Genomic DNA, 21,051 nt, shown 5'->3' on the forward strand with positions numbered 1-21,051 from the left:
AGTGTGTAGTGTAGTGTACAGTGTAGTGTATAGCAGTGTAGAGTGTAGTATAGTGTATAGTGTAGTAAATATAGTAGTGTATAGTGTAGTGTATAGTGTAGTGTATAGTGTAGTGTATAGTGTAGTGTACATTGTAGTGTATACGCACGTACGTTGAACTTCTCTCACACCGTGCTCATCGTCGTTGCAGGCTCGACTAGGACGCTGGGACTGGTCGGACGTGACAGAGATCGAGCGCGCTCAGAGTGAACGTGGAGCCCTCAATCCGGTGCCATTTATCGACGAGGAATTATGTCACAAGGGGCGTGGGGTTCAAACGTTTGCTAAACACGGACAGCCTCGCAAAGGCGGTCGTTTGGGGCAAACGAAAGGTCACCTGGTACCATGCCTCGGGGCTAGCAGGTTGCTCAATTGTAAGGTCTTCAAATGAAATGGACATTTTCGCTCGCCGTTTGAAGGTCCGGGGGTGTGATGGGGGTGGGAAATATTATCTGGTCACCACCTAGGAGAGAGAGAGAGAGATAACGCTGTTGGGGAGTCTTTCTAAAGTTCACAACAAGCCTGGCCAGCCTTTAATCTTGATGTGAAGCTTTCGTGACTGCAGGAATCCATACTCTTTGGTTCTTTCGGTAAAGTCACGTCTCTCTTTCTCTCTCATCATCATCATCACAGTGGCTAGGAGATGTCTCCCCGACAGACCTGGTCTTCACCTGAGGACGGCTGCTTGCGTTGTGGGCGAAACGTCGTGAGAATTATTTTATGATGTTTTATTTTTATTATTGTATTACTTCCCTTCTACGTGACTTTACCGAAAGAACCAAGGGAGGTCGTGGGTTCGATCCCCGACCCTGACGCCTGCTGCTGTATATTTGGAGTCTGCGTCTCTCTCATCATCATCACGGTGGCTAGGAGATGTTAACTACCTCGCCTGGTATGCGGGAGGTCGTGGGTTCGATCCCGACCCTGACGCCTGCTGCTGTATATTTGGAGTCTGCGTCTCTCTCTCTCTCATCATCATTATCACGGTGGGCGAGGAGATGTTAACTACCTTGCCTGGTGTACAGGAGGTCGTGGGTTCGATCCTGACCTTGACGCCTGCTGTTTGTTTGGAGTCTGCGTCTCTCTCTCTATCACCAGGGTGGCTAGGAGATGTTAACTACCTCGCCTGGTGTGCAGGAGGTCGTGGGTTCGATCCCGACTCTGACGATACCTGCTGCTGTATATTTGGAGTCTGCGTCTCTCTCGTCATCATCATCATCACCACGGTGGGTGAGGAGATGTTATCTACCTCGCCTGGTGTACAGGAGGTCGTGGGTTCGATCCCGACCCTGACGCCTGCTGCTGTATATTTGGAGTCTGCGTCTCTCTCTCTCTCATCATCATCACGGCGGCTAGGAAATGTTAACTACCTCGCCTGGTGTGCAGGAGGTCGTGGGTTCGATCCCGACTCTGACGATGCCTGCTGCTGTATATTTGGAGTCTGCGTCTCTCTCTCTCATCATCATCACCACGGTGGGCGAGGAGATGTTAACTACCTCGCCTCGTGTACAGGAGGTCGTGGGTTCGATCCCGACCTTGACGCCTGCTGTTTGTTTGGAGTCTGCGTCTTTCTCTCTATCACCAGGGTGGCTATGAGATGTTAACTACCTCGCCTGGCATACAGGAGGTCGTGGGTTCGTTCCCAACCCCGACGCCGCGGTGGCGAGATGTTAACTACCTCGCCTGTTATATAGGAGGTCGTGGGTTCGACCCCGACCCTGATGCCTGCTGTTTGTTTGGAATCTTGCGTCTCTCTCTATCACCAGGGTGGCTAGGAGATGTTAACTACCTCGCCTGGTGTACAGGAGGTCGTGGGTTCGATCCCGACCCTGACGCCTGCTGCTGTATATTTGGAGTTTGCGGTGTCTCTCGTCTCCGTGGTCGCGTGGATTTTTCTCCAGGTCTTCCGGTTTTTCTCTTCACGTTCAGAATCGTTTTTTCTCTCCACGTTTAGAATCGATGAATTTCCACGTGATCATGATGATGATGATGATAAGCCACTTCGTTGAGCTCCCATTTTGTGGCCAGGTCGCTTCTGGTAAATTAACTAACTTGCTTATAGTTTCAGTTTCGTGACCCATCAGCTTACTGGTGTCAGTGAACCACAAACGAGCCAGACCCGCCACAGCATTGTCCGCAGCACGCCGTATACAGCGTGGTATTTGATGAGCGCGTGCCCATTAATACACGCGGACAAATTACGTATTAATCTGAATTAGTCTCCCATCAATTGACGCAATTACGCCACCGTAAAGTCACTTCAATGACGAGGCGACCCGTCGCTCCGCAACTTTAATTGGTCTCAAAGGTCCTTCTGAAATGAGGTAACTGCCCTAAAGTCCTGCCCCGCTGATGACGATGATGACGATGACGCTCCCGTCACTGCCGCTGCTGCTATTATATCTATCCCCCGTGGTCATGGATGTCGTTCGTGGCTGGGTGCGTAAAGGTCAGGTCTGGGGTGAAGTCTTCAATTGGGCTTCTATTCATAGTCAGGCGGTGCGGCGGTGATTGACAGAGTGGACAGGCGTGTGCAGTCCGGTTGTGGATGCCGCGGTGGCTAGCAGATGTAATTGCCTCTCCTGGCATGCAGGCGGTCGTGGGTTCGATCCCGACTTGATGCGTATTGTATGGTTTGGAGTTTGAGTGTCTCTCTCCCCGTGATTGCGTGGATTTGTCTCCGGGCTCTCCGGTTTTTTCGCTCCACATTGAGAACCAACGTGCATTCAGAGTATTTTGGCTGCTGTACATTTCTACCCGAGAAGCCACTTCGTTGAGATATCGTTTGCGGCCAGCTTGCTTCGTGGACATCTGTGTAAAAGAGCTTCAGGGCTCATAGGAATCCTCCAGTACAAATAATGATTCTGGTTCTGAAAAAAGAGCTATTCAGCTCAGTAGTGGGCTTTACCGAGGAGAATAATAGTTGTGGCCGAAACGTCGTGAGAATTGTATTTTATTATGTTTTATTTTAATTATTTTATTATTTCCCTTCTACGTGACTTTACCGAAAGAACCAAGAAGATGAGTTATATACATGTATATCCAATGTTGTGTTTGTGTGTCCGTGTTGCGTATTCTACAATAAAAAAGAAACGAAGCTATTTTTTTTTTTACTCTTTGGTTCCTTCGGTAAAGTCACGTAGAAATAAATCAAATTAAATACATTATTATACAGTTCGTTATTATTGAATTTGATTTCTTTCTACGTGACCAAAGAGAAATTCCTGCAAATCTTGATTCGAGGCTTGGCTTTCCCACCTGATGATGGACGCTTGTGTTGCGCCCAAAACGTCGTGATTCATTTTATTTTATACCTACGTGACTTTACCGAAAGAACCAAATAGTATAATTCCTGCAGTCACGAAAGCTTCAAATCAAGTTAAATGAATTGATTAAATAGATTAGCCTCTTTCGGCCGGCCAAGGTTATGATGTTAAATACACAATACGAAGGGATTCAGCAGTGGCTAGGAGATGTTAACTAGTTTTAAAGCTATTTATTTTATTTTAACACTTAAGGTCCACTGAGCTACAGAGCTATTTTTACATAAGCGACCTGGGCATCACACATGATAGCCCGACGAAGTGGCTTATCACCACCACCACCAACCACCACCAACCACCACCACCACCATCATCATCATCATCACCACCATCATCACCACCATCATCATCACCACCACTACCATCATCACCACCATCATCACCACCATCATCACCACCATCACCATCACCACCACCACCATCATCACCACCACCACCACCATCATCATCACCACCACCACCATCACCACCGCCATTTATAGCGGCAGCCACATAACTCTAAAGGCTTTGCGTCGATTCTAAATTCGGATGGGGGAGGGGAACAAAAACAAACGGAGGATCCCACAGAGAAAAATCCACGTGACCACGATGAGAGATACAGAGAAAGACACGCAAAACTCAGGCGTCGTGCGAGTTGGCAACGATATCCCTGCGTACCAGGCGCGGTAAGTTGACATCTCCGACGCACGGACGCGGCGATCAAGGGGACTCAAGTCTTCTCCGCAAGCGGTGAAACGTAAACTTTTATTCGGAGTTCCCGATATTCTTCTCCCCCCCTCCCCAACGCCGCCACCCCCACGGCAAATGTACAGTTCGGGCCCCCCCCCCCCCCGAACGAGAGAAACCGGCGGATGTGTGCGAGAGGAAACCAAAAAAGAGGCGCCACAAAGCGTAAAAGTGCCCAAGTCCGCGCACATCGACGGAGCCAACCAAGAGAGCGATCTTTATGCTTAATTTTCTCTTTCCTTCCGAATGATACGACAGCAATACTTTGTTTTCCACTCATACCCCGCTCGCCCTGTCGCCGAAACGTCGGGACATTGTTGCCTGCCGGGCATGGCCTGGCGGGAAACGCTGCGGCGGAACCGACGCTCTCCAGATTGTAAGCGTCGCGAGTGTTGCGTGCGTGCGTGCGCGTCTGAGTGTCGCTTTAAAGTGCACATAGCCTGGCACAAGCGCGGCGGTGACGTCACCGCCACTCAGTGGCGAATGGCGGCTGTTGTTGTTGTGCGTGTGTGTTCGCGCGTTAGCGTGTGTGGTGCGGCGCGGCACTGGGCAAAAACGTCACGGTTGGGGATGCGGCAATCGGCGTGACATCGTCAAGCAAATCGGCAAAGGCAAGCGGCAAGCACGCCGCGGAGAAGTGGCCCACCACCGTTGCCGGCCGGCCGGTCGGTCGTCGTATCCGGCAACTCTCGGTTTGTTGGCCCGCTTAGGGGGTGGACGCGGCGGGTTTCGGTGTATATCACGGGGGTCACCGCGGCGTGGCGAAGGAAGGTGGCGGGCGTGGAGGGGGGCGGTAAGGAGGAACGGAGGGGTGAGTGGGGGGCGGGGGCGGTGTGGGGGTGTCGTTGTCGTCGTCGTTGTCGTCGTTGTTGTCGTTGCGGGCCGGCGTTCATTGGCAGGACTCGCAGTTGCACTCGCGGATGTACTTGTAGGAGTACTCCAGGATGGTGCCGTTGGTGCACCGCAGCGGAACGTACCGCTGCTCCGTCACCGTCTCCTGGCAACACTTGCACTCGTGGGCGATGCCGCCCGTATGGTAGTTCAGCCTGTGGGCAAAGCGTGCCGGGGGGGCGGGTGGGAGGCAGGGGGGGACACGGCTCAGAAGCAGTCGCGGGTCGCCGCGTCCGCGCGTAGACAGCGCTTGGCCACAGATGGACCTCAAATGGCCGATCTCGTGAAGGAGTCGTAATCGAGATTAGTCCGCACACGGGTAGAAGGGGGTGAGATGGAACAGATGGAGATTAGTCCGCACACGCTGGTAGAAGGGGGTGAGATGGAACAGATGGAGATTAGTCCACACACGGTGTAGAAGGGAGTGAGATGGAAGAGATGGAGATTAGTCCACACACGGTGTAGAAGGGAGTGAGATGGAACAGATGGAGATTAGTCCACACACGGGGTAGAAGAGAGTGAGATGGAACAGATGGAGATTAGTCCACACACGGGTAGACGTGAGTGAGATGGAACAGATGGAGATTAGTCCACACACGCTGGTAGAAGGGAGTGAGATGGAACAGATGGAGATTATTCCACACACGGGGTAGAAGGGAGTGAGATGGAACAGATGGAGATTAGTCCACACACGGGGTAGAAGGGAGTGAGATGGAACAGATGGAGATTAGTCCACACACGGGGTAGAAGGGAGTGAGATGGAACAGATGGAGATTAATCCACACACTATGCTGCTGTGCCGCCTTCGAGCTGACAGAGCCAGCGGGTACCACCACCACCATCATCACCATCACCACCATCACCACGACCATCACCACCATCACCACGACCATCACCACCACCACCATCACCACGATCACCATCACCACGACCATCACCACCACCATCATCACCACCATCATCACCACCACCATCACCACCATCATCACCACCACCATCACCACCATCATCACCACCACCACCACCACCACCATCATCACCACCACCATCATCACCACCATCATCACCACCATCATCACCACCACCATCATTATCATCACCTTCATCATCATCACCATCATCACCACCACCACCACCATCACCACGACCATCACCACATCACCACCACCACCACCACCATCAACATCATCATCATCATCATCACCACCATCAACATCATCATCATCACCACCATCATTGGCTTACCGGGACAGGGAGAGGCACATTCCGCTGCACTGGCTCAGGGTGATGTCGTCGGACACGCAGCTATCCACCTGGATCTTCTCCAAGGACGTCAGCACCTCGCACTTGGTGATGGACGCATCCGGGTCTTTCTCACCTGCGCGGCATGAGTAGCAACATCATCATCAGAAGCAGCAGCAGCAGCAGCAGCAGGATCATCATCATCATCAGCAGCAGCAGCAACATTAGCAGCAGCAGGATCATCAGCAGCAGCAGCAGCAGCAACATTAGCAGCAGCAGAAGTAGGAGCAGCATCATCGTCAGCAGCAGAATCATCATCATCATCATCAGCAGCAGAATCATCAGCAGCAGAATCATCCTCATCAGCAGCAGCAAAATCATCATCATCAGCAGCAGCAGCAGAATAATCATCAGCAGGATCATCATCACACAGCAAAATCAACAGCAGCAGAATCTTCATCATCATCATCAGCAGCAGAATCTTCATCAGCAGCAGAATTATCATCAGCAGCAGCAGCAGAATCATCATCATCATCAGCAGCAGCATCATCAACAGCAGCAGAATCATCATCATCAGCAGCAGCATCATCAACAGCAGCAGAATCATCATCATCAGCAGCAGAATCATCAGCAGCAGCAGCAGAATCATCATCAGCAGAATCATCATCAGCAGCAGAATCATCAGCAGGATCATCAGCAGGATCATCATCACACAGCAAAATCAACAGCAGCAGAATCCTCCTCATCATCATCATCAGCAGCAGCATCATCATCATCATCAGGAGCATCAACCGCATCATCATCATCGGCCCCGTCTGCTGATTCAATCTCAACGCATCGTTTCTCCCGGAGCAGGAATCCGATGAGCTGCCAGGGGTTAGCGACGTTTGCGACGACAAACGCCGATGGCCAAGAGGGTGAGCAAAGTCACTAAAAATATGAACGTATATATATATAAAAGAGTGTGTGTGTGTGTCTACATGAGTCTGCAATCGTAGGGCAAAATATCTCATTTATATTTGTTTTGTGTAGTATAGTGTATGGTGTTGTGTATACTAGTGTAGTGTATAGTGTAGTGTATATAGTAGTGTATAGTGTAGTGTTCATATATAGTAGTGTATAGTGTTGTGTATGTAGTAGTGCATAGTGTGTAGTGTAGTGTATATAGTAGTGTATAGTGTATATAGTAGTGTATAGTGTAGTGTATATAGTAGTGTGTAGTGTATATAGTAGTGTATAGTGTATATAATAGTGTATAGTGTAGTGGGACACCCTGTATGCATGCAAAGTACAAAAACTTACACGACAGAGGACAGCATCCAAAGTCATCGTAGATGGGGTCCGACTGGTAGGAAGACAAAGCCAAACAGCGCGAATCGCACACAGAACAAACAGTTTGACTTTAGAAGCTAACCACCCCCCCTGCCTTTCCTGCAGAGGTCGCAATCGGGTACCCGATACCCGTACCCTACCCGATACCCGGCTACCCATACCCGGCCGGGTACGGGTAGCCATTTGCGACCCTGGTGCGGCCGGGTACGGGTACGGGTAGCCGCACGTGACTCACCCCAACCAATGAGTGAGAAGGCCGTGAGTCACTGGTGAGTAACCGTTTGTCACTCATTTCCCAACGTCTTGTCTCTTCTCACAATTCAAGATCCTAGAATCAACCCACCCGCGCCTGCAACTTGGCTTCATCCCAGAGGTCGCAATCGAGTACCCGATACCAGTACCCTACCCGTACCCGGCTAGCCGTACCCAGCCAGGTATCTGGTAGGGTACCCGTTTGCGACCCTGGTGCGGCCGGGTACGGGTACGGGTAAGGAATCAAAACCCCTTTGCGACCTCTGCTTTCTTGATGAGGACTGCTTGCATTGCGATCGAAATGTCATGTTTTTGTTAGTTATTTTCTTTGAAGCTATCTACGTGACTTTACCGAAAGACCCCAAGAATGTGAATTCCCGCGGTGAACGAAAGCTGGCCGTCGCCTGATGAAGCTGGTTGTAAATGTCGTGGCTTGGCTCTACAACACACCGGTGTGCTGTACTAGTATACTACACTATACACTACACTACTATACACTACCATACACTATACACTACACTATACACTACACTATACACTACACTACTATACACTACCATACACTATATACTACACTACACTATACACTACTACTATACACTCCACTATACACTACTACTATACACTACACTATACACTACTATACACTACACTATACACTACTACTATACACTCCACTATACACTACACTATACACTACACTATACACTACACTTTACACTACTATACCCTACACTATACACTACTATGCACTACACTATACACTAGTGCTGTACTAGTGACGAATTCGCCACGTTCTGTTTACGTGACAACCCTTACTCGTTGGCCATCTCGGGTGGTGGCGGGTTTTAACGACACATTTATATATTTACGCTAACCCCAAAAGACCTCTTATCATGGACGAAAGCTTCAAGTCGAGATTTTACGCGCGAGGCGTTCCTCCCCGAACGCTAGGCCTCGGCAAGGTAAGGTAAAAGTGTAAAAACAACGAGCCTACCTTTACCCTACCTTTTACCTTACCACAATACAATCACTCTACCCTACCTCTTACCCTTTAGCAGGTAAGGTAAAAGGTAAAAAGCAACGAGCCTACCTTAAACCTACCTTTTACCTTACCACAATACAATCACTCTACCCTACCTTTTACCCTTTAGCAGGTAAGGTAAAAGTGTAAAAACAACGAGCCTACCTTTACCCTACCTTTTACCTTACCACAATACAATCACTCTACCCTACCTTTTACCCTTTAGCAGGTAAGGTAAAAGGTAAAAAGCAACGAGCCTACCTTTTACCCTACCCTTTTACCCTTACCCCTTGGCATGTCAACACCTTTACCCTTTACCTTTACCCTTTTACCCGGTAAAAAGGGTACAATTACCTAACCTTGCCGAGGCCTACCGAACGCACCTTGCACTTGCTGAAGTCGAATGGCGCGCAGGTGATCATCTTTTCCACAATGGCGGCCGAGCCGCTGACGGCGGTGCAGGAGAAACGCAGGCACATGTCGTTGTTGTCTGTCCATGTGTCGCCGACCTGCGCGCAAACGCCGGCATTCACGGCAGCGGTTGGTTGGTTTGCACGTGCGGAACGCGTCCATTTACCGGAATTCTTCTGTTGATATGCTGTTGATATGCAATTTCCTTTGTCAAGGCGCTCTTCCCCCCCCCCTAACCCAGCTTTAAAATATACGCTGCCAAGCTTGGCGGTGTTCATTCAGACGCTGTCTTTCCGACAGACCTGTTCTTCACCTGAGGACGGGCTGCTTGCGTTGTGGCCGGAAACGTCGTGAGAATTGTATTTTATTATGTTTTATTTTTAATATTTTATTATCTCCCTTTGTGAGAATAGTATTTTATAATGTTGTATTTTAATTATTTAATTATTTCCCTTTGAGAGAATTGTATTTTATAATGTGAAATTTGTATTATTTTATTATTTCCCTTTGTGAGAATTGTATTTTATTATGTTTTATTTTTATTATTTTATTATATCCCTCTGTGAGAATTGTATTTTATTATGTTTTATTTTTATTATTTTATTATCTCCCTTCTACGTGACTTTACCGAAAGAACCAAGAAGATGAATCCCTGCAGTCACGAAAGCTTTAAATCGCGATTTACCGGAAGTTTCTTTTTTGCACCACCGTGCGTACGCACGCGCGTAAGGCGACCATGGCTGAGCCAGTGCAGGACAACAAACTAATACACAACAACAACAACAGCAACAAACAGCAGTTCTCAATGTAGTATAGTGGTGTGGGAAATAGTGTGTAGTAGTGTAGTGTTTAATAGTGTAGTGTATAGTAGTGTACTGTAGTGTAGTGTATAGTAGAGTCGTGTATAATAGTGTAGTGTATAGTAGCGTATAATAGTGTAGTGTATAGTAGTGTAGTGTATAGTAGTGCAATGTATAGTAGTGCAGTGTACAGTCGTGTAGTGTATAGTGTATAGTAGTGTAGTGTATAGTAGTGCAGTGTACAGTAGTGTAGTTTATACTAGTGTAGTGTATAGTGTAGTGTATACTATAGTGTATAGTGTAGTGTATAGTGTAGTGTATAGTGTAGTGTATAATAGAGTAGTGTATAGTATTGTATAGTGTAGTGTATACTAGTGTAGTGTATAGTGTAGTGTATACTATAGTGTATAGTAGTGTATAGTGTAGTGTATAATAGGTTGTGTGTACGTTGAACTTCTTTAGCACCACTGCACGTTGCCAAACGCGCTTAAACTCGTTTTGCTTATTGCTGCCAGGTGCTAAGGACACTATTGACCTATGTCACTCTTTCTAGAAGCGATCATGATGATAATAGGTTTTTTACCCTTTTATCTGGCAACAAAACTGACACCCGTTTACAAGGGATCATGTTTGCATTAACCACAATACCTGCGGTCATCTGATGACGCTAAAAGGCGTCATCTGGTCGAACACCATATGAGACTGGGCTCTAAAAAGAAGAAGCTGTCTCGGGTGTGGACCAATCAATTTCAAAGACAATGCATACATTATCAGAGTGCTGTTTTTGTTGTTTGCATTTTGACCGCAGGTATTGTGGTTAATGCAAACATGATCCCTTGTAAAAAGGTGTCAGTTTTGTTGCCAGATAAAAGGGTAAAAAACCTATTATATTTTGCTACTGGCAAAGTAGGTCTCATGATGTAAATCATGAGGCTTGTCAGCATCATTATCATGATGTGGACATTCACGGCAGTCGAATACTCTCAACGCACGGTGATGCTGATTCTAAATGTGGATAAAAATCCACGCCACCACAGGGAGAGCGAGAGAGAGACGCGAACTCCAAATATACAGCAGTTGGGTCGGGATCGAACCCAGGACCTGCGGCTCAGGGCGGTCGCCACCGCCACCGCCCCGCCTCTGGTCAGCGAGGCATCGCGTGATGGGCGTCGCGAGCTCACCTGATAGACGGAGCCGCTGTGTCTGCAGGCAGCTGAAAGAGAAGAACAGCAACAGAGCTCGGTCAAAACCCGCGGTACGGAACGACGGCGCTTCTCTTCCATGACCCACTCCCATGACCTCTCCCGTGACCCTAGCCCATGAACCTCTCCTGTGACTCTCTCCCGTGACCAGCTCCCGTGACTCTTGTTGTGTATGTCGGGTGGGCATAAAGACAACAATCTCTCCCCATGACCCTGTCCCGTGACCCTGTCCCACGACCTCTCCCATGACCTTTTCTATGGCCCTCTCCTGTGACTCTCTCTCGTGCGTGACCCGATGCAATGACCTCTCCCGTGACCCTATCCCGTGACCCACTCCCATGAACCTCTCCTGTAACTCTCTCCCGTGACCCGCACCCATGACCTCGTCTGTGACACTCTCCCGTGACCTCTCCCGTGACCTCTCCCCTGAATCTCTCCCATGACCCGCTCCCATGACCTCTTCCATGACCTCTCCCGTGACCTCTCCCCTGAATCTCTCCCGTGACCCTCTCCCATGACCCCCTCCCGTGAACTCCCTGCCCGTGACCCCTCACGGCCGCGCTCCTCACCGCACTCCACGCGGGGGCAGCATGTGGTGGTGATGATGTCCTCCGTGACGGGGGTGGGCGCTGGGACCAGGTTGACCCCGATAGGGCAGGTGACAGTGGGCAGCTTGCAGGGCAGCGCCGTGCGCTCCACGTTGCCTCCCTCCAGGCACTCGCACTCTTCGCAGCCCTCCTTCCATTGGTCTCCGACCTGCGCCGAGTCAACCAATCGTCAGCCAAGCCGTCCAGTCGGTCGCTCAGCCAGTCAGCCAATCGTAAGCCAGCCAGCCGGCCGGTCGCTCAGCCAGTCAGCCAATCGTAAGCCAGTCGGCCGGTCGGTCGCTCAGCCAGTCAGCCAATCGTAAGCCAGCCGGCCGGCCGGTCGCTCGGCCAGTCAGCCAATCGTAAGCCAGCCGGCCGGCCGGTCGCTTGGCCAGTCAGCCAATCGTAAGCGAGCAGGCCGGCCAGTCGCTCGGCCAATCAGCCAATCATCAGCCAGCCAGTCGGCCAGTCAATGTATGCGTAGTCAGGTGCGAGGATTTAGCCTCGTCATTCGCGACAAGCGATATGCGTTTCCGGAGGTGCTCGCGGATTGGCAAAACGTCGCGGGCAGTGGCACTGCCCCACTTTGGAAAAACCGATCATCAGATATTGATTCGGAGGGAAGGCCAAAGACGTGCACGAAACGTCCATGGGAAAGGTTTAAGTAGATGGGGGGGGGGGGCGGCATGGCGTGTATTAGCGGTGGTGGTACGAAGAGGTACTCACGTATTTCGGTTCACCGCTGTCTGACCAACACTCTGCGAAAAAACACGCACAGAGCGCGGAGGTCACAACCAGGATCTCACGTGGCACGTGGGTGAGTGTATGGATGTGTGCGTGTGTCCATAGTTGTGTGTATGTATGTTGAACTGCTTTGCACTCTAGGTAGCCAACCGTGCTAATCGGAGGTGCGGGTGGAAGGACAAATGTACTTGTGTGTGTGTATGCATTCGTGCGTGTGCGTATGTGTTTGTATGAATTATGGGGAGCGGGAGTGGTAGCGGTTAGCGCTACGCTGCGCTATGAACACGGAAACCCGAATTTGATTCCCGTTCACGGCTAACACCAGCGACAGCGATTATCTGAACTGGTCCTGGGCCTCCCCTAGGTCGACTCAGCCTCATACGAGTACCTGGTGTGGTATGTAGTAAACATCGCCACTGGGGAGACAAAGGTGACCAGGCGTGGTGCTGGCCACCGACCCACTCGTGTGCCAGTGTCGGCCGCAACTAACAGCACACTTGCCCCGATAGTCTGAGGCCACAGGCTACACCTTTGCCGCGTGCCCGCGTTACCTGGACACGTGGTCACGCAGGTGGAGGATCCGGCCTGCAGCAGCTGCTGTCCGTCCCCGCAGTAGCAGCCCTCTCCCTTCCACAGGTTCGATGCATCGATTCTGAATGGACGGACCGGTACAGCCGCGTCAAGAGCGCGCCGACATACGACGGCAGCGCCGCCCGTGCAAGGCACAGGATCGCACTTTGAGGCCGCCGCGTGAAAGTGCCGAAAGGCTCGCGGCAGGAGGTCACGGGGGGGGCAGGCCCAGGTAGGGTGGGTTGACCGAGATGACGGAGATAACGATCCCCCGTATAGCCTTAACAGACTGTAGGGGCAAGTGCTGTTAGGGAGCACCTATGAAGGCCGGAACGGTACACAAGGGGGTGGGTGGCCAGCACCACGCCCGACCACCTTTGTCTCCCTAGCAGCGATGTTTACACACCGCACCAGGTACTCATTTGAGGCTGAGTCGACCTAGGGGAGGCCCGGGACCGGTTCAGATAATCGTCACTGGTGTTTGCCGTGAGCGGGAATCAGACCCGGGTCGCCAGGTTCGTAGTGCAGCGCGCTAACCGCTACACTACCACTCCCCACACACACACACAGACGCCGGATGCCAACATCAATGCCCCGCCATTTGCCACGAAAGTGATGGTGACGTCAGCACGGCGCCCATGCCAGGCACAGGTGCCACGAATTGACCGACTGAGATGACTGGCCGATGCACCACCTATGCCAGGCTAGGTGCAGGAGGAGGTCACGGGACAGACCCAGGTGGTGCCACGGGGTCGACCGACTGAGATGAATGACCGATTCACCACCTGTGCCATGGGTTGTCTGGCTGAGATGAATGGAAGATGCACCAGCTGTATCCCCTACTTTGCCAAATTGCTGCATTTTAGCCACCCGGCGCTCCGCTCGTTATTGTGAGCGTCGCTCCTCTGCCCTCCGTTGTTGCTGGAGGTCGACTGCCTCCAACTGCCCAAGATCAGCAACAGCGTCCTTCACGAGCCTCCTCCTCCATAGAGGCTGATCTTGACACCGCTGGTACCGGTCATGGGCAAGTCCACTCGGCTCTACGTCCTCTCGTACCGCATCAGCCCCCTTCTATGCGGCCAAACTCGAAGCCACTTTTGGCATGCGGCAGCTGGGCATGCGGGCTGCGTGACCCAGCCAACGCAGACATACACGGACACACACACAGACACTCACTCGCCCACATGGAGACTGCCTTACCTGTCCAGGCCACACACAGGTGTAGCCTTTGTTTCGCAGTACTTGTACACCATGTTCCCAGGGCATGTATACGCTGCACACACAAAGACAAAGACAAAGATCCCCCATAAAACCTTAACAGACTGTTCGGGCAAGTGCTACTCGTTGATAGGTGCTACTCGTTAGCGAGTAGCACCTATGAAGGCCGGCACGGCACACGAGGGGGTGGGTGGCCAGCACCACGCCCGGCCGCCTTTGTCTCCCTAATGGCGATGTTTGTACACACCGCACCAGGTACTCATTTGAGGCTGAGTAGACCTTTGGAAGGCCCAAGACCAATTCAGATAATCGTCACCGGTATTGGTCATGAGCAGGAATCGAACTCAGGTCGCCAGGTTCATAGCGCAGTGCGCTAACCGCTACACTACACACACAACAACAACAACAACCGCCATTCGCCATGAAGTGGTGGTGATATTACCGCGACGCCTGTGCCAGACTAGGTGCACCTTGAGGCCACGTGATGTGTTGAACGCCCGCTGGCAGGAAGTCACGGGGCAGACCCAGCAGGTGCCACGGGTCGACTGACTGAGATGACTACTGACCGATGCACCACCTGTGCCCCCCACTGTGCCAGGCTAGGTGCAGGAGGAGGTCATGGGGCAGACCCAGCAGGTGCCACGGGTCGACTGACTGAGATGACTACTGACCGATGCACCACCTGTGCCCCCCACTGTGCCAGGCTAGGTGCAGGAGGAGGTCACGGGGCAGACCCAGCAGGTGCCACGGGTCGATTGACTGAGATGACTACTGACCTATGCCCCACCGGTGCCCCCCTACCATGCCAACTACAAAGATAACAAAGATCCCCCATATAGCCTTAACAGACTGTAGGGGCAAGTGCTGTTAGCAAGCACCTAATGAAGGCCGGAACGGTACACGAGGGGGTGGGTGGCCAGCGCCACGCCCGACCGCCTTTGTCTCCCTAGTGGCGATGTTTACACATCACACCAGGTACTCATTTGAGGCTGAGTCGACCTAGGGGAGGCCCAGGACCGGTTCAGATAATCGTCACTGGTGTTTTTGCCGTGAGCGGGAATCGAACCCGGGTCGCCAGGTTCGTAGTGCAGCGTGCTAACCACTACACTACCGCTCCCCATGCCAACTACACACACACACGCACACACACACACACACACGGTCTCGGCACAACCCTTGCCCGCTGATACCACCGCTACCACAAGCGTTTCCACGAGATGGGGGCTGCTCTCGAAGGGTATTTGGCCTACTCTTCCACGCTGGCCAGCACATCTCTGGAAGAGGTGAGAGTTCCCACACTTTACACCCCACCATGGCTGATTGACTCTGGCGTACCACACATTAATGCGTGCGAGGTCGGCGGAGGCTCTGCATCGGATGCGTCACACTCAACGCCTCGGTACGGGTACGGGTACCCATTTGCGACCCTGGTGCGGCCGGGTCCGGGTACGGGTAGGCCGTGAGTCACTGGTGAGTCACCGTTTGTCACTCATTTCCCAACGTCTTGTCTCTTCTCACAATTCAAGTTCCTAGATCAACCCACCCACGCCTGCAACACGGCTTCATCCCAGAGGTCGCAATCGGGTACCCGATACCCGTACCCTACACGATACCCGGCCGGGTACGGGTAGCCGGGTATCGGGTAGGGTAGGGTACGGGTACCCGATTGTGACCCTGGCGGCCGGGTACGGGTACGGGTAAGGAATCAAAACCCGTTTGCGACCTCTGCTTCGTACTCCACGCTTCACACGGAAGGCGCCAACGCTCCACGCTGCATGCCGGCGGACGCGTTGCACTGGGAGACGTCGCGACGGCCGGCGCGGCGAACTCACGGCACTTGTCGGGGACGAGAGGGCGCCAGTTGACGCACACTCCGGCGCGGCCGCACTCGGCCGCGGCGAGCTGGGCCCCGGCGCAGTCCAGGGCCTCTGTGCGTGGCTTGCAGTGGTCGCTCTTGCAGCCCTCCAAGTAGCCCGACAGGTCCACCACAGCGGAGCATGACTGGAACGTCCTGCGGTCAATGGGGGGGAGAGATCCGTAGTCAGAGACCCGTAGACTCAGAGACAGCATAGACTCACAGACCCGTAGACTAACAGACCCGTAGACTCAAAGACACATAGACTCAGACACCCATAGACTCACAGACCCACATACCCATAGACTCACAGACCTATAGACTCAGAAACCCATAAACTCACAGACCCATATACTCACAGACCCATACACCCACAGACCCATAGACTCACAGACCCATAGACTAACAGACCCATAGACTCACAGACCCACAGACCCACAGACCCGTAGACTCACAGAGCCACAGACCCACAGACCCGTAGACTCACAGACCCGTAGACCCACAGACCCATAGACTCACAGAGCCACAGACTCACAGACCCACAGACCCACAGACCCACAGACCCGTAGACCCACAGACCCACAGACCTACAGACCCACAGACCCACAGACCCGTAGACTCACAGACCCACAGATCCGTAGACTCACAGACCCGTAGACCCACAGACCCATAGACTCACAGAGCCACAGACCCACAGACCCACAGACCCACAGAACTACAGACCCACAGACCCACAGACCCGTAGACTCACAGACCCACAGACCCGTAGACTCACAGACCCGTAGACTCACAGACCCATAGACTCACAGACCCACAGACCCACAGACCCGTAGACTCACAGACCCACAGACCCGTAGACTCACAGACTCACAGACCCACAGACCCACAGACTCACAGAGCCGTAGACTCACAGACCCACAAACCCACAGACCCGTAGACTCACAGACCCATAGACTCACAGAGCCACAGACCCACAGACCCGTAGACTCACAGACCCACTTACCCACAGACCCACAAACCCACAGACTCACAGCCCCACATCCCCGCGGCGCCCGCACGCAAACGGGACCGACGAGCAACTCACTGCAGGATGAGCGCGTTGCACTCGTCGGCTCCGGCGCACGTCGTCGCCTGCGTGGCGCCGCCGGCGCAGCTCAGCTTTGCGGGCAGCAGCACGCGCATGCACTGCGGCTTGGTCGGGTCGTCCGTCATCCAGTCGCCCGCCACCACGGCGCAGCACTCGGCCGCCCGCGGAATTCCGTCGCGGCCCATACAGTCGTCCTTGCGCATGTTGTTGCACGTGCCTGCGGTCGCGGTGGCGACGGTGACAGACAGGGGTGGGGGGGGGGGGTATAAGGGAGGTTTGAAGCTTTCGTGACTGCAAGGATTCATATTCTTAGGGTTTTTTTCGGTAAAGTCACGTAGGTAAAAAATTCTAAATTTATAAAAGTAAAATAAAAAAATAAAATAAAAATCACGACGTTTCGGAGGCAACACAAGCCTCCGTCTTCAGGTGGAACCGTCACAGCACGATAGCTGTATCACTTGATACAGCTATCGTGCTGTGACGGTTTTATTTTTATTTTATTTCTATTTTACTTTCATTAATTTTAATTTTTTACCTACGTGACTTTACCGAAAAAACTTAAGAATAGGTACAAGGGATGTTTACTCGCTGCACTGCCCTCATCGTCTCTCTCCCCATTGCCTCTGCTACCCTTCCCGTACCCTGCAGAGATTCCCACGCCTTCCGTTGGCTCCCCGTGTCTTACGACAACCTCGCCGTGCCCCCCTGGATCTTCCTGTGCCGATTGCATTCCTCCCGGTGTGTTTCTGCGTCTACATCTGTCTCCCCGGGTCCCCCCGTGCCTCCCCGTGGCTCCACGTGTCTACCCGTGTCTCCCCGTGTCTACCCGTGTCTCCCCGTGTCTCCCCATGTCTCTCCACGTCTCCCCATGCCTCCCCATGCCTGCTCACGCCTTTCCATGCCTGCTCACGCCTTCCCATGCCGCCCAGTGCCTCCCTGTGCCTTCCCATGCCTTCCTGCGTCTCCCCATGTCTCCCCATGCCTTCGCCTGCCTCTCCGTGTCTCCTTGTGTCTCCCCATACCTCCCTATGCCTTCCCGTGTCTCTCCACGCCTTTCCATGCCTCCCCGTGCTTCACATTCCTTCCCTCTGCCTCCCCGTGTCTCCCTGTGCCTCCTCGTGCATTCTCACGCCTCCCCCTGTCTCTCTCTCTCTGCATATTCCTGCATCTCCCTACGCCTCCCCGTGTCTCCACCGGCGCGTCTCTCATCCCATGTGTGTCTCTCTCTCTCTCCCTCTCTGTCCCCCACGTTTCTCTCCCCACGGGCGGATTTGCCGGTCCCTCTCCGCGTCTCCGCCTCCGCGTCTCGCGTACCGCACTGTCCCTGCGTGTTGTCCCAGAAGACATCTCGTGGCAGGTCGATGAGGAAGCCGAGGCCGTTGAACTGCACGCGGACGCGCAGGTCCTTGATGAAGATGATGTCGTCGGTCTTGACGGTGGACACCTGGAAGCCGCGCTCGTTGAAGGGCGCCTTCTTGGTCTTTCCGTTCAACAGGAACTGCCGGGGGGTGAGAGAGAGAGAGAGAGACGACGAGGAAGACGAGAGAGAGGAGACAGAGGGAGGTCACGGTACAGCCACAGCAGCAGGCCGGACGGCTGGGGAGGGTGGCAACTTCCATATCCCGTGGGGGGGGGGGGGGGGTGCGGATGGCACGCAGTAGGAGGGTGGCCTGCCAAGCCGAGACAAGCCGGCGAGAAGGGGAATAAAACTAAACTGAACTATATTTTTTCTTCTTGTTACCAGGTCTAAGACCCCCCACCACTGAGCTGCTACTAAGCCGCCATTTTGGCAGAAGCGACACCTGACCACGTGGTGGCCTATCCCCGTCGCCGCCGCCATCGTCACCCCGGAGGCCACACACCTTGCGCTCGCTGGGATTGCCGCTGGAAGTCATGGTGGCGCGCAGGACGTTGCCCTGGTAGGAGATGACGAGTCCTCGCGTGCACGAGGAGGCCAGCGGAGTCGAGACGCAGTCGAAGTTGTCGGCGACGATGGTGAAGTCGTGGAGCTTCTCCCGCTCCTCCACGAGGATGTACGAGCAGTTGCCCGGCGAGGAGAAGCGCGCTCCGTCGAAGGTCTGCATGTGCGTGTCGCCGAAGCCCGTGCAGATGCCTGCGGGAAGCGCGTGTGCGGACGGAGGGGATGGAGGAGGTGAGCGGCGACGCATTGGCGAGTCACGCGACCGAACGAAACAATTTCTAATTTTACCAGCTCAGGGCTCACTGAGCTATGTAGCTCTTTTTGTCGAAGTGAGACCTGCCTATCACAGATCAAGTTCAAGTTCAAGTTTCAACACTATGAGACCTCATTTACCAGTGGCAAAATATAGTAGTAGGTTTTTACCCTTTAAACTGGTACAAAACTGACACCTTTATAGAAGACATCATGTTTGCAATAACCGCAACACAAGCAGTCAAAATGCAAACAAAAAGAAACAACTCTGATGATGATAATGTATGCACTGTCCTTGAAGTTTATTGGTCCACACCCGAGACAGCTTTCCTTAGAGCCTAGTCCCCATTGGTGTTGGACCAGATGACGCAAAAAGACGTACAACTCAAAAACAGTGCACTATCAGAGTATTGAGAGCTCGGGGTAAGCATTTACACTATGAGAGCTCCTTTACCAGTGGCAAAATATAGTAGTAGGTTTTTACCCTTTAAACTGGTACAAAACTGACACCTTTATAAAAGGCATCATGTTTCAAGTTTATTTATTAGTTATAGCCCTGTGAGCCATTCGGCTCTTGAATCGGGTGCAACCACAACAAACAGAAAACAAAAACATGAACAAGAAAACATCTTAAAGTGACTATGTTGCAAACAGAAAATCCAAGAAAAGACAGCAACATATTGCAGAAAAATCCCAGTGGGATGCAAGTCAAACAACAACAACCACAAGACAACTTAGATTAAGGCCATCAGTCTAAGATGATAGCGGCTCAACGTTGTGGCGGCTTCTCATGATCATCATCACGTGGACATTCATAGCAGCAGATACAGAAACCCGTAGATATGCATAGAGACCCATAGAGATACATAGAGACCCGTAGACTAAAATAAAACTATCCTATCTTCTTGGTTCTTTCGGTAAAGTCACGTAGAAGGGAAGTAATAAAATAATAAAAATAAAACATAATAAAATAATTCTCACGACGTTTCGGCCACAACGCAAGCAGCCGTCCTCAGGTGAAGACCAGGTCTGTCAGGGAGACCTGATCTTTACCTGAGGAGGGCTGCTTGCGTTGTGGCCGAAACGTCGTGAGAATTATTATTTAATGTTTTATTTTTATTATTATTTTATTACTTGTCTTCTACGTGACTTTACCGAAAGAACCAAGAAGATGAATCCCTGCAGTCACGAAAGCTTTAAATCGAAAACTATCCTATTTTGTATTTTTCCAGGTCCCCTCGTCTCGCCCGACCTCTCTGTCACCCCGTTGACCTCTGCTGCCCCCCCCTTCCCCAGCCCCCCCTACCCCAAACTCACAGTCGCACTCCCAGTGGTAGCAGCAGCCGTCGGGGTCGGTGACGCGTCGCGAGGGGCGGCCCGACTCGCAGGCGGGCGGTGAGGGCACCACGCACGGCCGCTTAGTCATTGAGACCTGCGAGCCGTCGCCCATGCACGTCGCCAGCATGCAGTCGTTCTCGTTCCACTGCTCGCCCAGCTGCTCGTCACGAAGGGGGGGGGCGTGGGTGGGTTAGGGGTGGTGTGAGTGGGTTCAAGTTCAAGTTCATGTATTAGGTA

At 52.4% G+C, this 21,051-nt stretch overlaps 1 protein-coding gene across 1 annotated transcript in view; it reads right to left on the minus strand.

Annotated features, from left to right (window-relative positions):
- Positions 1-4,196: 4,196 nt before the first annotated feature.
- LOC144733746 (uncharacterized) overlaps positions 4,197-21,051 on the minus strand; it is a 77,271-nt gene continuing 60,416 nt past the window's right edge. The window contains exons 31-44 of the mRNA XM_078615767.1: positions 20,794-20,971; positions 19,166-19,416; positions 18,618-18,801; positions 17,301-17,520; positions 16,194-16,372; positions 14,344-14,416; positions 13,125-13,225; positions 12,556-12,587; positions 11,812-11,998; positions 11,222-11,253; positions 9,213-9,338; positions 7,524-7,566; positions 6,225-6,357; positions 4,197-5,134 (exon numbers count right to left, since the gene is read on the minus strand). Coding sequence (XP_078471893.1) covers positions 4,978-5,134; positions 6,225-6,357; positions 7,524-7,566; positions 9,213-9,338; positions 11,222-11,253; positions 11,812-11,998; positions 12,556-12,587; positions 13,125-13,225; positions 14,344-14,416; positions 16,194-16,372; positions 17,301-17,520; positions 18,618-18,801; positions 19,166-19,416; positions 20,794-20,971 — 1,896 coding nt within the window. The 3' untranslated portion in view covers positions 4,197-4,977. The remainder of the gene's footprint in view (positions 5,135-6,224; positions 6,358-7,523; positions 7,567-9,212; positions 9,339-11,221; positions 11,254-11,811; positions 11,999-12,555; positions 12,588-13,124; positions 13,226-14,343; positions 14,417-16,193; positions 16,373-17,300; positions 17,521-18,617; positions 18,802-19,165; positions 19,417-20,793; positions 20,972-21,051) is intronic.

Source organism: Lampetra planeri, chromosome 48, assembly GCF_965212315.1.
Source record: "Lampetra planeri chromosome 48, kcLamPlan1.2.h2, whole genome shotgun sequence".
Lineage (NCBI taxonomy): Eukaryota > Metazoa > Chordata > Hyperoartia > Petromyzontiformes > Petromyzontidae > Lampetra > Lampetra planeri.